General features: G+C 45.8%; 2 protein-coding genes across 2 annotated transcripts in view; one reads left to right on the forward strand and one right to left on the reverse strand.

Annotated features, from left to right (window-relative positions):
• Window positions 1-1305: 1305 nt before the first annotated feature.
• Window positions 1306-3139, forward strand: LOC123085019 (probable protein phosphatase 2C 29). Its single transcript, XM_044506575.1, has 2 exons — window positions 1306-1817; window positions 1908-3139. The coding sequence occupies exons 1-2, from the start codon at window positions 1406-1408 to the stop codon at window positions 2780-2782; spliced, it is 1287 nt and encodes a 428-aa protein (XP_044362510.1). The 5' UTR covers window positions 1306-1405; the 3' UTR covers window positions 2783-3139.
• A 16521-nt stretch (window positions 3140-19660) lies between these two features.
• LOC123085020 (protein RBL) overlaps window positions 19661-22629 on the reverse strand; it is a 5356-nt gene continuing 2387 nt past the window's right edge. The window contains exons 3-5 of the mRNA XM_044506576.1: window positions 21095-22185; window positions 20736-21003; window positions 19661-20267 (exon numbers count right to left, since the gene is read on the reverse strand). Of these exons, the coding sequence (XP_044362511.1) occupies window positions 19978-20267; window positions 20736-21003; window positions 21095-22185 (1649 nt within the window). The 3' untranslated portion in view covers window positions 19661-19977. The remainder of the gene's footprint in view (window positions 20268-20735; window positions 21004-21094; window positions 22186-22629) is intronic.

The following is a 22629-nucleotide window of genomic DNA, read 5'->3' on the forward strand; positions in this document are numbered from 1 at the left end:
ATGTTCTTACTGAATCCCCTTCTTCAGAGTTAGGAGAATGGTCAACACATCATTGTCTTTTTCTTTGTCCAGAATAAGTTCCCCTGATTTTTTGTTCCAAGTTTCGGTTTTCACATTTGATCCGTTTTTTCTCCCTCGCAATCTTCTTCTGGTGTTGTCATTTTAGTCCTTGGGAGATCCAAGCGGATTGGTTCGGCTTATTCATTTGATGTGAGGTTTTGGGACCATCTCCTACTAGCGATGCTTAAGAATCTTCTTTTGCACTGCCAGAGGGTGAGCGGAGTGGTCTTCATCGCCGAGCTCGTCTATAAGCAGTCATTCTCGCCTTCAACCTCCACTGTGAAGGCCCACTATGTTGTTTTCTGGGAGAGGTTGCATTGTTTCAAGCTTGTCGGTGTTGATTATTGCTTTGGTTGGAGGTTGGAGTTCCCCCTCTGGCCGGCGACGATGGTGCATGTCAGGCACGTGTGCAGCGGTTTCGGCTAAGTGGCATCCCCTCGAGCCATTTATTTACGCGTGGCAACTCCTTTAGGCGGTTTTAGACACACGTCATTTAAAGGCGGTTTTTTTTCCTTTTATTATTATATATTATATATGTCATCTTGTATATGAATATCTATGGGATATAATCTTCCGTGGGCTATTTTAGCCCCACCGGATGTGAACGGAAGCAGGGTTTTATTAGTTTGGCAAAAAAAAAAAGGAAGGTTGCATATATAGCGGCAAAGGGAGCGTCGTGTCATCGCAAAGTGGTCGTTTTGAGTTTGACAACTCGATTGAGGAAATAGAGACGAACATAGACAAGATTACAAGTGTTGGCACACGTCCGATCCGATGGCATTGAAACCCAATTTCCATTCTCAAGGAACGGGAACAAACTGTGCCTGCCAGACCAGACCACATTCCAGTGCAAGGATATCTTGAGAGATTCCAGAGACTAGAGCTCCACTGCCGCATTCCACACAACGTCTCTCGGAGTAAACGATGACACGACAGAACTAAAGCCGTGGTATATCGGCGCCCTCCCTTTTCCTCGAAAGTCTATCAGATATGTGACCGATCCTCCCTCCTACGACCGGACGTGGCAGCGGCATTTAGCAATCATGCGTCCTTTTCCCATCAGCCATATCAATTTCTCCAGATGGAATTGAGCTAGAGCTAGAATTCCTGCGCGAGGCCGAGGAAACGAACGCGTTCGGGTTCAGACGGTCGGTCGGTCGGCCACCGATCGGTCGCCGGCGCGTCGTTGAGATGTCTGCCATCCGGTTCGCATGAGCGAGACTGGAAAGAGAGTTTGAACAGCCAAACTTAACGAACGCGTCTTCCACGCACGCACCCCCCGTTTCTCGTCGCCGTGCCGTGCCCCCGCCATCCACCGCTGCCATCCCACGCGCTTACCCCGCCTATGAGTACACCGGGCCACCCGCCCGGCCGCTTGTCACACTCGCGCTCCACAGGACACTCCCTCGGCCTCCTCCTCCGCAGCTCTTTCACACCACCCCATCCCACGGTCGACCGAGGTGCGTGCAGAGGCATGAGGGGCTCGCGGTGGTGCTGCTGCTGCTTCGGCCGGGGCGGCGGCGGCGGGGCCGGGCGGTCGGGGAGCGTGGGCGACGACGGGCTGGTGTGGGACGTGGGCCTCAAGGCGCACGCCTCCGGCGAGTACTCCGTCGCCGTGGCCCAGGCCAACGAGGCGCTCGAGGACCAGGCGCAGGTGCTCGTCTCCCCCGCCGCCACGCTCGTCGGCGTCTACGACGGCCACGGCGGCCCCGACGCCGCCCGCTTCGTCAACGCGCGCCTCTTCTCCCTCATCCAAGGTTCGCCTGCCTCCTACACTCGTTCAACGCGCGCGCGTGTTCGTCATGCACGACTTGTTTGTTGACTCGTGGGTTCGAAATTGGTTGCAGAGTTCGCGTCCCAGAGCGGGGGCATCTCGGCGCAGGTGATCAAGAGGGCCTTCGGCGCCACGGAGGAGGAGTTCATGGGCATGGTGGAGAGGTCGTGGCCGTCGCAGCCGCGGCTCCTGTCCGTCGGCTCCTGCTGCCTGGTGGGCGCCATCGAGGGCGGCACGCTCCACGTCGCCAACCTCGGCGACTCGCGCGCCGTGCTGGGCCGCCTCGCCAGCGCGGGCGGGAAGAAGCGGAGGGCGGTGGTGGCGGAGCGGCTGTCGCGGGACCACAACGTGGCCGACGAGGAGGTGCGGCGGGAGGTGGCGGAGGCACACCCGGACGACCCGCACATCGTGATGAGCAGCCACGGCGTGTGGCGGATCAAGGGGATCATCCAGGTGTCCCGCTCCATCGGGGACGCCTACCTGAAGCGGCCCGACCTGTGCACCCCGGCGGTGATGCAGTCGCTCTGCCCGTTCCCGCTGCGCCGCCCGGTGATGAGCGCCGTGCCGTCGGTCACGTCCCGCAGGCTGCGCCCGGGCGACCAGTTCATCATCTTCGCGTCCGACGGGCTGTGGGAGCAGCTTAGCGACGAGGCCGCCGTGGGCATCGTGTCACGCAGCCCGAGGAAGGGCGTGGCGATGCGGCTGGTGCGCGCCGCGCAGCTGGAGGCGGCCAGGAAGAAGGACATCAAGTACGAGAGCATCGCGGCCATCGAGAAGGGCCGGAGAAGGCGCTTCCACGACGACATCACCGTCGTCGTGCTCTTCCTCGACACGCCGCAGCCGACAGCCGGCGCCGGCGGGATCGACGGCACGCGCGCGCCCGTCGACGTGTTCTCGCTCGGCCCCGACGACCACGGGGACGACCCGACCAGGCCCGTGCTGCGCTGAATCAGCCCGCCAGCCGGTCAGTCGGTCAGCGACGTGGATGCTCACCGAACGTGGCACCGTAAACGTGCTAGCGGCGTTAATTTTCGGCGACTTTTGCTCTCTGGAACGGAAGATACGGGAGCATGCGTTCTTTGCTTTCCGCGTCGAATTAAGAGGAGGATTATTTATGTTTAATTAGTTGTGTAGATAAGTAGTGCCGTGTCGTGTTGGTGTGAAGAGAATTTAAGTGGTACTCTGTGCTTGAGCTTCTTCTGTGATCAATTCAGAGGTTGCTTTGCCCCCTCCAATTTCCTGTCTGTTCTGTTCTGCCTATTTCCGTGTTTCATTTTACTCAAAATAATAATGGTCTTGTTTTTAGGGAAATCTTAGCTGGCGAACGTTAGCCACGGACGTTTTGCCAGCGAACCCTCCCTAAACCGCACGATCTCCATCCGATGGATGGCAGTTTCATAAAAGAAACATGAAAGGAAGGAACTGCCATGACAGTTTCTAATAACCGCCACCCTGCTATCCCCTTAAACGCATTAAAAACCGCCGTCTCCCCCATTCTTGCGAACGGACCCTAGTTACGCTCGTCCTGTTTTTAAGGCAAGAGCGGGAAAGTAGTTGTCAACGGACGAAGGGATATAATGTAAAGAAACAAATATGCTATTTACTAGGCGCCTGAAAATTTTCCAAGCGCCAAACGAGTTAGAATGAGTAGGTTCGAGCTAGAGACGGTGAGGCCGTGGCATCGACGGCGGAGGACGGGAAGGAGGTTCTTGCCGTGGGTGCGGTGTGACGGCTGGTCGATGACGCTATAGGAGGACGGGGCTTAGAGAGATGATCGGGGCAGCGCTAAACTGGTAGAGAACAACGTGTGGAGGCGTGCGTGAGAGAGAGGGGGCGGTGGTTTGGCCAGCGGTACATGGAGCAAGGGGTGTTGGGAGGATAAATACAAATGAAGAAAATGAATCCAACGGTTAGAAAAAACAACTGCCATTGATTATTATTTTTATCGGACGCCTGATAAATATTGGGCCCTGTAAACAAAACACGCGAGCGCTTCCTTGCTGGTGAGCAGCCGGCGGCGAACTCCTCTGGGGAGAGCAGTGCATGAGCGCACCATTTCATCAGCGGTCGTGGTCTTTGCGGACGGTTTGCCGGAGAACGCGAGAGAGGGGCTCCCGCTGCCGCAGCTATCGTGGATCAGTTCAAACGAGGACGACACTCGTGACTTCCTCCGGTCAAAAGGGGTGGCATCTTCCAAATGGCATTATGTCCAGGCGACTTGATGGGAGGTGTGTTGAAAGCAAGTAGACAAAAAAGGTTAATTGCTTTCGTTGAAGATACGCTGGCAGTGGACTGGGATGGGGAGAGTCCTTCCGTGATAACGAGGCCGTTGAACAAGACAGGGAATTTCAAGTACCGTTGTGGCTCTTATTAACGAAGAACCTGTGCTGAAAGATTCAGGTGCCAGTGCACTGAGGTTCATATTCAGTTCCGAGTGCAAGATGAACCGGATTCTACTGAACATGGGTGAAGTATTGTAATCTGAAACAGAAGCGATGTATATTTTCGACACTTTAAAACTCATGTTCTCGTGGTTTTCACTGGTTTTTATCGAATATTGGTTTTCGTATATGATATTTTTTCGAAAGAGAAACGATGTATTTCTTCTGTCTATACGCAAGCAAAGCGTACATCGTACGTGGAACTGTAGCTTTGACCTGCTGACCGAGTCAGAGTCACGAGTCAAGGCTAGGCTGCACCCCGTTCTGTTTTGCCTGAAAGCCAAACGTAGCACAGTACACGTTACCACCGGTGTCGGCGTGTCGCCGTCCATCGTTTCCAGGTGTCGCGCGTCTCTTCTGCTGCTGGCATTTCTTTTTCTTTCGGATTAGTCTTCCTATTCATTGTAGCATTACGTACGATCGATCGATCGGCCCGATGTTGACCACGGGACGACTGGACGAAAATATGTGGGGTGCGCTAGCCTGTCGCGTCCCTGTGACCACACTAGGAGCATCAGCCGGACACCCTAAACCCCCTCTTAAACGTCCGGACGGATGATCCGGTCACTTAAGGCATCTTCAAAGCTGATTGGAAAATGTTTTTGATATATGTTCGTTTTTATATTCATATGTGGTTCACGGATATGGTATGGGAGAAAGCCATACAATGCTAATCACAAAGTAGTCGGGAGGGGAAAAAGTGGGTTTATGTATGGGGTGAAATATTTGTGATCTAGTATCCGGTTGGTAGGAGAAAGTAAAGAGGCAAACCAGTGTTTGGATGCATGCGCTGTTGGGAGGAGAGAAGAAAATTGTCATGCATGTGATTGGTCAAGTTCATGTCCGGATTCCGACAAAGTGTCCTCACGTTTGTCTCTTGGATATCGGAATCCGTACGTCCGGACTGCTAAACAGACATATACAGGGTTCCCGTTAAATGGCAAAAGTGGTTAGGACACTGTGGTCTAGACAAATAGTGGAGATTTCCGCTTTGGAGATGCCCCCACCGGTAAGGGCCTCTTTGATTCGTAGGATTTTGAAAACATAGGAATAGGAAAAGTGTAGGGTTGGAGTGGCATGCCCATTTGAATCTTGTAAAATTAGCGATGATTGTTTGATGCCACGGGAAAAACAAAGAAATTGTAAAAAGAGGTTCGAGTGGATGTTAAATTTCCTATGAAATGTAGTACAGAAGATTTCATAGGAAAAATTCCTATGGGGTCCAATCCTATGAATCAGAGGACCAACATAGGAAAAAATCCTAAAGATTTCAATCCTCCAGAAATCCTATAAAATTCCTTTGAATCAAAGAAGCCCAAAAAAACGACCAAGATAGGTGTCTCAAACGTTCGAGCGGACCGGCATCCCTCATATCCAGCCCAAATATAAGGCATATGTGGATACCCGTGCGTGCTCGGGCGCATCCACCACGTCGGACCCGACAGGCCTATCCCAGCACAAATTGCACCAAATCCACCCCCTCGACTTACCGGATTCATTTGCTCTCTCCTTCCTCCTCGGCACCGACGTCTCGCAGATCCGCCGCCACCCTTGATCCGCAGTCGTTCCGAGCCTAGTGCCTCTAGCACCGGTACAAACAGTCCTCTCTCCCGTGCTCAGCACCGCGGACATTGTCGCCGGCCCGGACGGCAACGCGGTACTTCTGGCAACTATGAGGCTGCCTCTTGCGCTCTATGTATTCGACACAATGTCCGACCCGATTTTTCGTGATTTATTTGTAGGGAATTTCAATGCTTGGTCGGACAAAGAGCATGAACCGACGGAGCTTGATAAAATGATTGAAACCGAGTTCTCTGATTCGTCAGATTCAAACGAAGAAGTGGACATGATTATGCTTATGAGCATGCAAGAGGAAGTGGACCAGCAGGTGGAGCATACTCTCAATTTTAAAGACTCAATCAAAGGAAGAAGAGTGCACGAATTTAAGATCCCAAATTTGAGATATGTGGATGCCAGGCACGAGATATGAGGAGCCTTTCCGCTGCGTCCGCGGGCATTGTCCGGACACGTCCCTGGTCATATAGGAGGCCGGATTTGCCAGATGCTCTATCATTGCACCGGCCGGTGGTCAAGTCGTTTTGTCGTTGCTGAAAATCTACATCTGACGTACTAGGTCGATCTATCTCTATCTATCTGCTATAGCCTAGTAAGCAGCCGGTCTTTTCTCGGAAACCATGCGGACTCCGTCGTCGTTGGTGGCCGAGGACGAGTACTTTCTTTTTTTGAACGAAGGCTCAAGAATAGCACTGCACTCCATGCATGGTCTGCGCATAGAACACTGCACGATGAGGACAATGGTGTCACAGTGCGTTCTTGTTTGTTTGAGTTGTCTGTCACTGTGTCATATCTGTATTTTGTCTACAGAAGAAGATGTGTGTAGCGCGAACATCGTGGTAACGCACCGCGCAACTATTCGGAACCTGTTTCGAACTATATATGCGCGTTCAACCTACCGACCCGACCTCACTCTGTGATGGATCGCGCAGGTGCATCCTCGTCGCTTCAGCCAAAGAAAAAGAGGTTGAAAAACGTTGGACAGTGATTCATGAATTTTCAAACGTGTGAATATATTTAAATTTGTGAATAATTTACAAATTAGTGATTTAAAAAGCTTAAATTTTTTTATTTCGTTGACATTTTTCACATTTTTGAACATTTATAGAATTCATGAACAATGTTTGGATTCCTGCACATTTTTAACATTTGTGAACTTTTTTGAAATTCGTGAACTTAAAAAAAACAATTGTGAACTTTCTCAAATTCATGATTTTTTTGTAATCCATGAATATTTTTAGAAAATTCACAAACAACTTTCAAATTCACAAAATAAAGATTCATACACCTTTTTAAATATATAAAAAATGAATCAATTTTTTCTCTGCTCGTGGAGTTTTTCGTTCCAACACAAGCTGACCGAACATAGTCATGCGAGTGAGCGATAGCGAGCGACCCATTTGAGTGTGCATGTGAGAGGGGAGCTCCGAACAGGGTGCTGGCGCCCATGCCGATGGAAATTTGGGCCGGCCCATTATACACAAGGGCTTCGCTCGGTCGCTGGATTTTTTTGTCAGATCGCTGGATGAAAAAAATGTGGTTGGCTGACCTTCGACCATGACCATGCACCACTGACCAAGTTGTTGTCTGTTGACTTTTACCTAAAAGCTCACCAAAATTCGTAAAATAAATCAAAATTCGAGTTTGAAAAGATTTTATCAAATTTGAAAAAAATCATCGATTTTTTGAAAAGTTCACATTCAAAAAAACAAAGAATTTGAAAAATAGTTCATCAAATTTAGAAAAAAGTTCGTCATATCTGAAAAAAGTTCATCAAAAATGAAAAAAAATCATAAATTTAAAAAACATTGATTTAAAAAAATCAAAAATTTAATAAAATAAAAAAGAAACAGGAAACAAAAAAAGAAAAAAAGAGGAAAACATAGGGGGGCATTTCCTGTATTTTGAAAAAAAAGAAGCATATATACATAAGCGGGTGTAGTAGTTAGGGCAGTTGACTCGGAATGAGGAGATTGCGGGTTCGAACTTTGTCACTCTCATTCCGAACCATTTTTGAGCTTCAAAACAGAAAAAAAAACATAAAAATGGGACGGCTTAGAACTGAGGCATAGTGTGCGCTGGTTTGCAGATTGAACTGCGCCAAACAGGGTATGTCTATGAGAGCCAGTGCGGTTCAGGGCCATCCAATTGTTTTCCCATTTGCATGGGCCAAATGTGTTAAGAGCCCAAACTGAAGCATGTATATTGAACACTTGTAGATTGTTTTTTTTTCTTTGAGATGGAACACTTGTAGATTGTTGATCTCTGCTAAATTAATTACTGAGATGTCTCACTAAAATAATGAGAGAGGAGAGGGTGGAAGAAAAAGCCTATCTTGTTCTCAATCCAGGAGATTTAGTGGTTGTTTTGAGAGAGCAGAGACAGCCTCACAAACTTGAATGAGAAGTAAGAAAATAGAAAGATAACTTATGTCCATGTTAGTAGCTCCTATGTTTATATTCACGAAACTTGTTCATTGGAGGCTCAAATGCGTCTGGATTGATTTCAAACTTGATGAGTTTGTTCCTTGTTTTTTAATTAACTCAAAATGAAGTATCAAGGGTATACAAACACAAGGAGCATACACCCCGTCTCTACATAATTAGGATGCGCACAAACAGCATCAACGCACGCGCACATACATACACAAAGAATCACAATGGCATATGACAAAGCTATACAAGACTGAAGTCATGCCTAGATGGAGTAGAAGGGAAAAAACCGAAGCGCTCAAAACAATGGTCAACAAACCAGCAACGATCATATCTGCACCAATCATTTCTTGTGGCCGTTGTCGTTGTTGTCGTTGTTATTTTAAGGGTGTTGTTGTTGTTGTTGTTGTTGTTATCCTTTAGAGGGCTTTAGATAAGACTGCACCAATATGCTAGTAGCATATTTTTGCCGGAGCTAATAATGGAGCTAGGGTGGGAATTTGATCGTGTGGTTTTCATATTTATTTATTATTTCACTGCTTACTTCTAGGATGAAACTACCTCAGTTTGGGGGGATCGTGTTGTGTGTGTATATATATTTATATTAGTAAATTGATGCATTTGGTTGTTCATGTCTAGCCCAAATGTAAATAGGGCCGGGAAAGAGAAGCTAGAAAACCAAAGATGCTTCTTGAGGAAACAAAGCAGATGAAAATGATAAAAACTATCCCCTCTCTTCTGGTCTATTCGGTCTGCACGTAATTTTAGATCGTTGTAACTTGGCCAATGAAATATGAGTTGTATGCCAAGAAAACATACCATTGAATTTATATTTAAAAAAAGTTTCTATTGATATATTTATTTTCCTACATATAACTTGTATTTCGTTGACTAAATTGACGACCTAAAACTCAGGCAGGCCTTATAAAGTGGGAAGGAGGAAGTATGCTACTAAGGCTTTAAATTTGGACATGGAGTTTCTTAGCTCGGGCTCAAATGAGCCCGGATAAATAGTGAAATAAAAAAATACAAAAAATCTGAATTTTTGTGTGGCAAACATTAAGAAATGTTTTGAGTGCTTGCATAGCCGAGGTTTTTGTTTTTTGCTACGACTTCCACGAACGGGAGATGATGATGAAACTTTGCAAGCATTCAAAACATTTCTTAATGTTTGCCACAAAAGAAACTAGTTTTTTGTTCATATGAAGAGCATTTGATCTCGAGCTCAGATTAGGACTGTGCTTTCTTGTTTCTGATGCGGCTGCTACAGAGTACACAAAGGTATTAGTATAATGTAATCAGAACAGTACCGTGTAATCATCTTGTGCTTGCTGAATGCCGAGCCTAGCTTATCCCCACTCTGCATGCATGTGCGATCGATTTGTGAAGCCATTCGAGGCCTCATAGGAACTCACCAAACCGCATCCACGGGGACTCGCTCGACTTGTCATTGGCCTCCTGAGCAGTTTGTTCTGCTCGAGTAACAGGTGCCCACTGCATAGTTTAACCGAGTTCCTACCTGTACATATTAGCTTTGGACCGCCTAAAGCTGTTTTCTTATTGGGTTTTCCTTCGTACGGCAACAAGCAGCATGGATGCAAAGCAACGAAGCATAGTCCTCACTTGAAGGACCACAGATATTCAAGAAAAAAACTTGAAGGACCACAATACCTTTGTGAGTGGGAATGCCACTTTAAAAAAGGAAAGGAAAATGAAAATAAAGTACGCATGGGAACCATATTTTAACAGTTCACCAAGAAAAAAGTAAACGAGAGATGACGAGTAGTTAAATTTGTGATCTTCTATATCTAAATAGCTACTACCTTCGTCCTGGTTTATTGGTCCCCTTCGTATTTTATGCTAAGTTTTGACCGTAGATTTAGCTAACAAAATATTAATGCATGTAACAAAAAATAATATCATCGAAAAATATGTTCAAATACGAATCCAACAATATAATTTTTCATGACATGCATTATTATTTTCTTAATTAAATCTATTGTCCAAGTTTGATACAAAATACTAAAGGGATCATAAACCACGACAGAGGTAGTAGCACTCACTGACTGATTACTCTCACCAGACAAGTATGTTACCTCATCATGCCACATGCATGCGGATAAGCACACCTAAACATGCAAACATGCATGCGAATTTTCATTCTGTTATGGTATTTATATTAAATAAATATTTTATAATTATAAAGTAATCAAACACAATGAATTATACGTGTGTATTTTCAGTTTTAGTTACCATATTGTTACTCCAGATATTCATGTTTCATACTACCCAATCTCATTGAAATGTATTACAAATAAAACATTTCCGCAATGACGTGTCGAGGTATCATCAAGTTTAACCAACTGTGCAGAATTGATGTCATTGTGTAAACAAATAAACTTCAAGGGCAGGCTTCGAAACGCTACAGACAAAACTGAAGCTAGTGTAGTTGCTTGTTTAAGCTACTTGGGCTGCTAATTAACCGGTTGAAAAGGTGCGGTTAGATTAAGTTAGGCTGCCGGCCGGCCTGCTGGTGTTGGGGTTTAACCGCCGCAACTTTAGACCTTAACCACATCGTAAATTATGGAGTACGTGCCTGCTGAAATGACATGCATGCCCTCACGCATGGGCGTAATCTTAAGCTGCGAAAGCAACTGATGCCAATTTTCTGTCGACCGGTCGATGATTAGACGGTAAAAGGGAAGCAAGCGCGGGCACCACGTAGCCCTAGATGCCCCGCTTGCTCGCCGGCCGGCCCTAATCCACCTTTAGGTAAACTAATGTCTCAGGGAATCACAGAGCATATATGGTCTCGTGCCTCCACGAAATTACCCCTGTGTAGTAGGCCTGCATTGACATGCACGAAAGATGTGCATCTTTCATGTGCTAAGAGAAAGTGAGGGATACGTGTACTTGATATGGATGACGATCTAGCAATAGAATTGTATCCCTTTTTAGAACAGTTTTGCTAGAACTCATCTAGATGAGATTTAATTTGGTCTCATTCACCTTTATAGCCATTGGATGTGGTGCTATAAGATGCGTGTGTGCTGACGTGGGTTGTATCCGTTCTTGTTTTTCAGGTGAATGAGATCAAATTACATCTCATCTAGATGAGTTCTAGGTACTCCTTTTCTAGGGAAGTTTCAGATTTTTTCTAAAATAAGGAAAATTACCATCAAATTTTCTTTCTGCCAATTTTTCATCAATTTTTGTCAAAAATTAAACTTTCCAGAAAAATTCAAAAACTTTTTTTTAAAACCAAGAAAACAAATACTAAGTATTCTGGGACATTTTATGTTTTTTTGATTTAAATAAAGAAAATTAACGCTGAATTTCATTTTTTTTGTCCAAATTTTGTCAAACTTTCTGAATTTCTAGAAAATTTCAAAAAAGTCTGTAAAAAAATATTAAAATTCCATATAATGCTTAGTACTTTTTATGATTTTAAATGAAATTTTCCAAATTTAAAAAAATTAAAAAAATATATTTTATTTTATGGTAATTTTCATTATTTGAAGAAAAAAAGAAACTTTCCTAGAATTTTCAGTATTGTTTTCTTGATTTTACAGAATTTTTTCTGGAAACTTTGAATTTTTGACAAAATTTGGCAAAAAAAAAATGAGCGGCAAAAAGAAATTTGATGGTACTTTTTATTTTAAGAAAAAAATCTGAAACTTTCCCAGAATGATTAAAATCGTTTTCTGGATTTTACATATTTTTTTCCATTTTTCAGAAAATTTGATTTTTTTTTTTGAAAGTTTGTCTAATGTGGCTTGTTGGCAGGGTCAAAACTAGGGTGTGTGGATGGGAGGGTTGAATGTTGGCCGGTTTTAAGAGTTTAGGATTGCTTCTTAGCTGGTTTCATAGTTTAATCTCAAAAAAAGAAAAATCTGGTTTCACAGTTCAGGGTTGTAACTATATCTATAATCTATAACAATATAAAAAGATTCAAATGGGCAGATCCAATTAATCTCGGCCATCATATCATGTCAATCCAACGAACTAGACTGCTTCAATGTCGAGCGCTCAACACATTTAACGTGCAGTTAATTTCATGCCAAATATAGTGTTAATCACATAATAACACGTAAATAATATCCTACTTAATATCCATATGCACTTAATATACTTCCAAATTAACATGCATTGCACGTACACTTTGACTAGTATTAGACTAGGGCAAGAGTTTGAGGTTGAAATATACACTTCTCTCTTTATCCAACGGTGACAGAGAAAGGAGTCATGGATCTTCAGAGCTGACCGGGAAAAAACCTGCAGTTGTTGCAGAAACTGAAACCAAACTAAACTTGTTTTAAACTTACAACATTGGTAAATGACCCACCTGAGTGCCACTGTCTATGGTTTACAATCATGTCCGAATTTCAGGATAGGTTTATCTCTTCAGATTTGTTGACTCCATTGTTGTTACTGTACTGCTACGGTCCAACAAGTAAACCCTTGGCCAACCGCTTTTTTTAGGGACTCTTGTCCAACAACTTACCTTGTGTTACTCAAGCCTTGCTGCTGTTAACATCTGGCACTAACCTTTACCTGCTCAACATTCGAAAAAAGATTAGCTACCTCGTACTACTGAAGTGTGTATGCAGGTGTCGAACAATGAACTCAAGAGTACTAATTCAGGTTCGCAGTCTGCAATATATTAACCCTGAACATCAGTAACAACATGATCTGAAAAGTTCATCCCGTCCGGCTGCTGAACATAGAGAACAGTTCCATCTCCCTGAAAAGAAGTTAACAAGAGCATTAAAAATCCAGTGCTAATTGACTGACTGATTGTGCATCTGCATCATGTCCCCCACTTCTACAAAACCCTACTCTCTCACTGCTTCTCTTCCTTCTACCCTTGCACAAGCGCAAGAAACAAACCAAACTACCAAGGCAAGATCACCACATCCAAATGGAGGTAACCACCAGAAACGTGCAATCTAGCACTAGCAAGAGCAAGTCCAAAGCCATGGCCAAGATCGTGGAGGAGGAGGAGGAGCAGGAGGAGGAGGACGACGAGGCCGAAGACCCCGGCCTAAGCTGTGGCTGCTTCTTCTGCGCCATGAAGCAGCCGGACGCGCGGCTCCGCCGCGCCAGCGTCGCCGCCTTCTTCCGGGAGCTGCCTTACAGCGAGCACGACGATGGCGGGGCGGTCGCCGCCGTGTGGCGCGCGGCCATGGACGCGCCAGACGACCCGGAGCTCCCGTCGCTCGGCGCCATCCGGTGCATGTCCCTCCTCCTCGCACGCGCGCTCGCTGACGCGGCGTGGTGCTGCCGCGGCCAGAACGCGTGCGTGCCCTACTACGCCGCCCACGTCCTCGGCTCCTACACCATCCGCTCCTCCGCGCACGCCGAGCTGGCCGTGGCCGCCGGCGCCGTGCGCCCCTTGCTGGCCCTCCTCGGCGGCGCCATGACGTGGGTCGAGCGCCGCGCCGCCGCGCGCGCTCTGGGCCACCTCGCCAGCTACGACGCCACGTTCCCCGCTGTTGCCCGGTGCGCCGACGAGGCGGTGCCGCTCGCCGTGCGCGCCGCGTCCACGTGCATCGGCGACGTGTACGCGAACTACGTCGCGCTGGCGCCGAGCAAGCGTCCTAAGTACCAGCGCGACCTCTTGACGCGCGGGCTCGCCGGTGGCAGCATCGACGCAGCCGAGGACCGGAAGGCCGAGGAATGGGCGAGCCAGCTCCAGTGCTGGTCGCTCTACTTCCTGAGCTGCCTCGCCTCTAGAGACCCGTCATCTCATGCCACGATCTGCCAGGACCCCGGCTTCTTGAGCGAGCTGTGCCGGATGTGGGGCGGGTTGGCCAACGGCGACTCGCCCGCCGGCGTCGGGCTGCTTCGTCTTCTCTGCCGAAGTGCCGTCGGCCGCGGCGCCATCGCGGCGTGCCCAGACGCGCTCTCCGGCCTCTGCGACCTCGCGCGGTCGTCCGATGACTGGCAGTACATGGCAATCGACTGCTTGCTCCTCCTCCTCGACGACCCCGAAACTTGGCACGCCGTCGCCGACGCTACAGCGCCGTGCCTCGTGGACCTGGCCGAGCTCCGGCGCCTTGGTCCAAGGCGACGGCTCGGCGATGCCATAACAAGCGCGCTGCTTCTTAACGATGACGACGACGGCCATTTACGTGTCCGTGCGCTAGGCACGGAAGCAAAGGAAGCAGTTGCTAGCTTGCGCGAGGTAAAGATCGAGAGGAAGGAAAGGGAAGAGGCAATGTCTCGGGACGAGCTGCTCGAGAGAAAGCTTCTGGCCAAGGAGAAGAAGAGACAAGGCAACGGCATGTTCTGGCACGGCGAGGTGGACAGGGCCATCGAGCTGTACACGGAGGCGCTGGAGCTCTGCCCGCCGAGCGGGAGGCGGGATCGGCTAGTTCTGCACAGCAACCGCGCACAGTGCTGGCTAGCGCGGCGGGAGGCCGACGCGGCGGCGAGCGACGCGACGCGCGCGCTCTCGCTGGCGCGGCCGGCAAACGCGCACGCCAGGAGCCTGTGGCGCCGCGCGCAGGCGTATGATATGAAGGGCGGCATGGCCAGGGAGAGCCTCCTGGACTGCCTGGCCTTCGCCGGCGCGTGGATCGACCACCGGAAGCACGGGGGACAACCCACGGCGGCGCGCGGCGCGAACAAGCAGAAGCTGCCGTACTGCGTCGCGAGGATGATCGGTAAGCAGATGAGCGTGACGGGGCTCTTCGCCGGCGTGTCGGCAGGTGGTGGCAAGGTAGGAAGGGATGATCGCGTAGGAAGCGATGATCCCATGCCACGATGCAGCGACGGCGACGATGATGGCGACGACGAGGAAGATGACGATGGCGACGATTGTGATCGTGATGGAAGCGAGGAGGAATTCTACGACACTGAACTGAGGTTTTGTAGATCAGGTTAGCTAGTGTGTCACGTACTTACTTTACGTGTGCAACACCTATCTTTAATCTTGCGAGGTTGATTGGTATACACACAATGATCATAATCTTGTCAACTAAAGCAGGTAGCGGTTTGCCGATCATGGCAGAAGAGACTTGGAGCAGCAGATTGGCCCCAAGGAAGAAGATGTGAAGTGTAAACAGCCTTATTATCTCATGGTCGTCGATCCATTCTAAGCTACTTAGAGTTTCATTTCGGTCATTAGCTGGCTAGCTAGAGCGAGAGTGGTTGCTGAATTCGCTGTATATTTTGATGTGAAGAGTCACTTGTAGCCTTTGCATTCTATGTACGTGATCAACTTCTACATGACTTAGCAAGAGAATGATCTGCCGCATTGGCTTGCCACGGCCGCACGGGCAATATATGTTCAATGGTTACTTCCACAAAGTTGAGCACAATCAAATACTCCCTCCGTTCGGAAATACTTGTCCTAGAAATGGTTGTATCTAGACTTGTTTTAGTTCTAGATACAACCATTTCTAAGACAAGTATTTCCGAATGGAGGGAGTAGCAGCGTTCAAAAATAGCCTTTGTCATCCTAAGCATGCGTGGGCGCGTGGCGAGCCTTACAACTCTACATTTTCTTTTAGAAAGAAAAAGAGATTGCTATTTATTGCCACAGATGGTTCAACATAATGCCATCGGCCATGAGAGTTCATATCACCAAAAATCAGAAATCTTCATTTTAGTTTGACAACCATTTGGTGTCAGAAGGTATTTCTATAGTAGATTATCCATGATATTTATATATATACACCGGGCCTTCATCTCGGCAGTGGTATTTATTTGCATCATACTCGCTCTCATGTGATTTTCGGCGTTGGCATTGCTTCATTGTTGATGTCTTCTAGCGGTAGATCACATCATGGACACATAAAGTCCAGTAAACAATTATATGACAAGAACACAAACATAAGGTTTTGATCTAGTAACTAATAGAGCATGGCTAAATATATCTAACATGTCATTTATGCATTGTGTGCTACAATGCAAACTAGAGAAGGATGAGAGGAACAAAAGGCGGTGCGGCATGAGGGTACAGTTTCATGGGAACTACTTGTGGTTGAAAGTTGTTTCTAAATAACAACTAATTACATATTCACCTCATTTTCGACATTATTGTTGGGAGAAACTCCATGAAATTCATGTCCCATATTCTCTTTCAATTGGGGCCTTGAGCTCAGAAACAATGGGAGGACAGGTGAGGTTCTTCTGGGTGTGTGCTTGTGTGTCATCTTAGTGTGTGCAAGCATGTGCATCTCCAATTAGGGCAGTGCCTCGGAATGGTGTATGTGTGTGGGCTTTGAGCTGTTAATTTACATACCTTTTTCTAACTTTTAAAGGATATACTGCAATTTCATGCTTAGGAATGCCTCATTGTAATAAAAAACTAAACATGTGTATTTATGATTTGCATAACTAACAGTTATGCAATTTTTATCTTTTTACACCTTAATATGTATACCAATGCGGGAGAAATGTTTTGTTGTTGAATTAGCATAGGCCCATGTATGGTTTTTTTAGAGGAAACGTATGGTTGAGATTCACATGTAATAATAACGGTAAATGCTCTCCAGTGACACAATTTGTTTACCAGTTACTAGTAATCAAAACTATTTATTTCAGTGCTCTCTCAATAACGGTAAATGCTCTCCAGTGACACAATAACGGTAAATGCTCTCTCAATCTTGATCACATACGAGGTATTCAAAACTCAAATACTAGTAATCTATTTCAAAGAAAAACTATTTACCATAGCTTTCCAGAATAATTATTTAGTCCCCTGAAAACTCTTATAAAACCCACTCATTCCAATTGAGCAATTTTAATTCCGTAACATTTTTACAGCTCACCTTTTGTACCAATGAAATGTTGATTGGAATAACATTTTTGTCCACAAATTTTATGGGCCCTACTTGACTTGAGACTTTTTTTGGGCCGATGATTTGGTACTCACAATAATACATTCTGGTGGTGAGTTACCTGGAATTAGAACATTTCACTCGCGGATTCCGACATAATTCAAATGTCCAACGTTGCCAACTTTTGAAAGAATTTTTTTTTAGAAAAGGGGGATGTACCCCCGGCCTCTGCATCTGGACGATGCACGCAGCCATTTTATTAATTATTCACAAAGACCATACAAGATGATACATCAATAAGTCTGAAGCCACCATTTTGAAAGAAATGACTATTCCTTTCTGGGAATAGAACGGCCAGGTTATGTGCACTACTGCTTTTGGAAGGACAAACAAACTGTAATAAACCCAAAAAACTGTTAACCCGATATTTGGAGTTTCTCTTCCGTGACGAGACTTTGGTCACAAAGAAAAGGAAAATAAAAGAAAACGGTAGCATGTGCACAGCAAAATGTTCGGTATGAAACTATAACTTTTGCCCAGTCAAGCTATAATAATCCTCGTCCCTAGCTCGTCGTATGCGGTAGGTCTGTCCATGCATGCAATGCAATTATGCATCGCGTCGTTAGTTAGTTAAGCACATGAGCAAGTGTGCTGTAAAGGTCCATACTTGCATCATTTTCTCGAAAAAAAACCTAGATCTGTTATACATGAGGAAAGGTTTATCAGAAGTACAAAGCATCCCAAATGTAATAAAAATTACATCGAGGTCTTTGGACCACCTAACGACCAATGCCGCCGGTGGAATGAACCGCCGAGGCGCTGTTGTTGTCGCTCCCATAGCAGAACCAGTCTGGCCTTGTCGATGATAGTCGGAAAGTCTTCATGCACGTGGCCTAAAGGACCAGTGCACTGGAGCCACAGTCGCCGTTGTTAAACCTTTGAATCACGAAGAACCTAACACCAAATCACGCCATCACGCATGCACAAGACAAACCTAAACTCGCCGCCCCGAGGAGCTAGCGGGAATCTACACAAGAGCTCCGTTTAATCCGTCCCGATGAATTTAAGGAGGATTGGAGCCCGGAAGATTGACTCAAAAAAGAAGCACCATCATCCGTCTGAGCGGCGCCCATGCTTGCACTAAAAACCCGAACCTATGTACTAGCCGGAGTCGAGAACACCAGGAATCCCCTTCTCGCCACCTGTCGCTGAATTGGCTGACGAAAGGGAGGCGAATCCACAGGCTCGTCGACGGAGACCGAGGGAAGGAAGACTTTGCCCTAGTCGCTTTGCGGGAGGGGAAAGAAGGACCGGGTCTACTTGCACATAATCTTAATCATCAGTCATCATCTAGGATTCTAGGGAGCATATACTAACTGTACAGTACATAAGCCGGCGCCAGATGCATGATTAGCAAGCAAGCGAGAGCCAAGTGGCGAGCATGATCCTGAAACAATCCACCGAAGAAATGAATATGCAGCGATCGTACACGCAATTGGCACGTATCCCAGTTAGGTTAGATACAGTGATCCCTTTGGGTATGTTATAGTCAGATGGTACCAATAATAATTTGCTAAAAGTGGTCATGCCTGCATTATTAAACTGGCATCCGGTGCGCTTTAGGCGCGCACATGATGAGCAAATTCTGTCTAGCGGCCTGCTTTCCGGTTGTAGAAGGGCTCAAAGGGCAACCCCAACCTGGGAGTCATTCAGAGTTCAAATAACAAACTAAAAAGAACTACTCCTTGATTAGTATGTACTCACTCCGCTCGAAAAAAATTGTCCCTAGAATGGATGTATCTAGCACCAAGTTAATACTAGATACATCCATTTGAAAGATAAGATTGGGACCCTCAAATAGATGTATCTAGCACCAAGTTAGTACTAGATACATACTCTCTCCGTCTCAAAATTCTTGCTTAAATTTGTCTAAATACGGATGTATCAAGCCACGTTTAGTATTAGATACATCTGTAGACTAATCTAAGACAAGAATTTTGGGATGAAGGGAGTACATTTAAAAGACAAAATTGGGATAAGTTTTTTCGGACAAAGAGACTACACACATAATACTCCCTTCGTCCCATAATATATTATGAGATGCATCTTTTTTTATACTGTTGTTAAGGGACACAAATATTGCAAGACTAAGATTTGGATGTGCCAATTATTCATCAGCTTGGTACCCTCCTCCCTTCTCTTATATACTTTTATTTATCATCACGCTTTACTAATTTGTTTTGTACAGTTCTACTGGCACATTTGCCACTTTCCACCAGTGCCCTGGCTTGCATTGCATGCAGATCTTCATCTTTAGCAACAAAGATAATAAGACTTGATGCTACAAAAGCCTACAATAATGATATGACCACAACTGGACAAAGATTCTATATACGGACCGCCGCATGATCAGTACTACTAATACCGTTTTCCAGCATCCAGTAGTACAATCGACGGCACAATGATGGATGCAATTGGCAACGGTATTCCCACACAATCTCACACCTGTAAAGTCACATGATACGGCAATCATAGGCTCATAGCACAACCCATGGGCGCAACCTAACGATAAACTTGAGTACAATGATCTACAGGCATAAAGGAATTAAGCATAACCATGGTCCATACTGATCAGGTTTCTTCACCTCAAGACCAATGCAACGACAGCAGACTTCAGACTACACACAGCAAGATCAATGCAACGACAGCAGACTTCAGACTACACACAGCACATATGCAAACGATGTTTATCATGTCTCGGCATAACCACAACAGACTTTCTTTCTACGGGAACACTAATTAACATAGGTGATAACCCTATCTCTACGCCCTCACCGTTGCTTTCAGTCAGGGCAGCATGAAATTAACAGCACTGGCCATCAGCGTCAAACATACGAGCTGCTTGCTTACATCTCGTCGTCCTCGGTCGCTTCGTCGTCAATGTCGGCAGCCGAGCTGTTTCCGTTGACAGGTTCCGGCACCTGCTGCTTGATCTTGGCCGAGCTGTTGCCGTTGACGGGTTCCACCACCGGCTTGCTCTTGGGCTTCGACGGCTTGCCGTTGGACGACATCTTTATTGGTGGTTTCTTCACCTTCTCAGCCTGCTGCATCTCCAGCCCCTTGGCTGAAAGCCTCCTCTTCCGCTTCGCGTTTGCCGCTTCTGCTGATGGCTCTTCGGCCATGGAATTGTCAACAACTGCCAGGGAAACAAAAAACCAAGAATGTACTTCATTTTGGGAAGGATGATAACAGTTAACCATAAATGCATTAAGCAAACGTCAGAAGGTTCAGGTTTTCAAGATTCTATTCCTGGCTACGATTACATCATCATTCATCAATACAGGTTCAACATTATATAGTCTGTATGTATGATAATATAAATCTTATATTTCCCTGTGTGTGTGCCTATAACTCCAGGTTTACGTCACACCTATACAACAAAATCAGTGCACTGCTGCAACTTGGTTTTAAAGTAATGTGAAGACCAACTTATGTTAACATCTCATCCAGATGGGTGCGCTATTATTTGAGATATTCTGCAGGTTTTTGTGTTCGATGGGAAATAAACCAACACTGCTGGCAGATTTCGACTGAAAAACAAATCATAACTGGCACAAAATGAGAAACTGCTGAAGTGAGAAATTACAATAGTCTACAGCTTTACCTTCCAATGGACTAGATGCGGGAGGAATGGCTAGACCATTCTGTACAGCATCCATTGAGGATGGGGGGGAACCAGAATGATTGCTGTCCTCCAATTTTGATGAGCTTACTAGGCACTTGTCTGGCTGCTCATCAGGAGCATCTGGGGAAGGAATAGCAGGCAAGTAGATGATCTCGTCTGCTGAGTCCTCAAAATCACTGAATGGTGAGTTCTTCTCACATGTTTCAACATCAATCTCTGCATCTTGATCTATCATCAGTTCTTCAACCTGCAGCATAGAAGATTTGGATTAATCCAGATGTGTGTATGCTTTCATTTTACAAACAACTGAGAAAAACAAGAAATGAATCGTCACTCACCCTTTCTGCATATGCATTTATGTCGAACTCATCCTCTCGTTCAACATATTCCTCGTTTTCTTCTAGTTCTATAAAATCAGGAGCAAATGCACTCCAATTCTCTACATGTTCCTTTGCCCAAATGTATGTTAAGCCTGCCACAGACACTGAAGCAATTGTAGGATCAAATGGATGCCAAGCGAGATCAATGAGAGCTTCCTTTGGACCTTCAAGGATCTTTATAAGACGCCCTGCTCGGTCCCATATGTGCAATCTGTGCTCTCCTTTGCTTGCAGAAGCACCAACAATCCACTCAGCATCACCACTGAAGCATGGTGCCTTCCACTGTACCTTTGCAATGGCATCTGAGACTTCGCAAGAAAGAACTAAGCAGCGTGCACCATTTGCTTTTAGCTTCTCATACTTGCTTTCATAGTCATTATTGTTGTTGGTGATTATTTTTTCAATCTCCTTCCCAGAACCATTAATGGGCAGAATATTCTCATAGACTCTAATGACACGATCATTAGAGTTCGTTAGCAGATATTGGCCATCTCTGCTGAAAACAATGTCCTTAACAACTGTTCCACCTGGGATGGGAATTAACCCAAGTACTTGGATGCCTTTTGAATCTACAATTAATATCTCTCCCTTGGAATTGCCCACATATATCAGCTCTCCATTCTTATCAAACGTTGCAGCAGTTGGTGTAAAAGGAGGAGAACCATCCGAAAATTTACGTGAATTAGGTAAAGGGACATTACCACTGTCAGATGCAGAAACTGGAAGGACTATGGTACTTCCAGTATTCAAATCAACAAGAATAGGTGCAGAAGAGAGAGGACATGCTAAGCATACAGATGGGATGGATGAACCAGGATGAAGACGGGCATGCAATGGAGTCTGCTGAAGAGTTATGCGGGCAATCTTTTCCCCAGTTACCACATTCCAAAGTGTCAGCGACTTATCAGTAGCAGAGGCAAGCAAACGGTGACCATACTTAGACCAGCTGACACTGGTTATAGGTGCAGTACAATCTTTATCACGAAATTCTCTTGCAAGTCCCCTTGTTTCAAAGTCCCAGATAACACAGCTACCATTTGCACATCCAGCTGCAAAGTTTCAACAGAAGTCTTGAGCATTGGAAACAATTTAATGGTAAGATTCAGGGTACATACAGAAATAGGAATGCACCAAATGCAATTTCACAGGTAAAAAAACATCTGCAACAATTAAAAAAATTCTATTGCAGATATAATATTTCTCACCTGAACGATTCACAAATTTTCAGGCATCCTTTTCTATGAAAAGACAAAAGAATGTGCCAACTTCATACTCCCTCCATCCAGATTTTTAGGGCCAACTTTCAAATCTCTCATATCAAGGCTGTAGCGGAAAGTTGAAATAATATTTGGAATTCAGTTTCGGCCAACAAGTGCACATAATTTTCCTCTAATTAGTTGTGTCCATTAATTGTGTTTCACCGCTCAGCTCCCTGCTAAATTGTGGAGCTTTGCAACACCTACAGAATTAGCTTACAGGAATGACGTGGGGCC

The sequence above is a fragment of the Triticum aestivum genome, chromosome 4A (assembly GCF_018294505.1).
Source record: "Triticum aestivum cultivar Chinese Spring chromosome 4A, IWGSC CS RefSeq v2.1, whole genome shotgun sequence".
Lineage (NCBI taxonomy): Eukaryota > Viridiplantae > Streptophyta > Magnoliopsida > Poales > Poaceae > Triticum > Triticum aestivum.

Bases quoted from the DNA above. Each gene is read 5' to 3' on its own strand.
- LOC123085019 (XM_044506575.1), top strand. From the start codon at position 1,406: ATGAGTACACCGGGCCACCCGCCCGGCCGCTTGTCACACTCGCGCTCC. The intron at 1,818-1,907 runs GTTCGCCTGCCT...AATTGGTTGCAG, and splicing joins CCTCTTCTCCCTCATCCAAG to AGTTCGCGTCCCAGAGCGGG.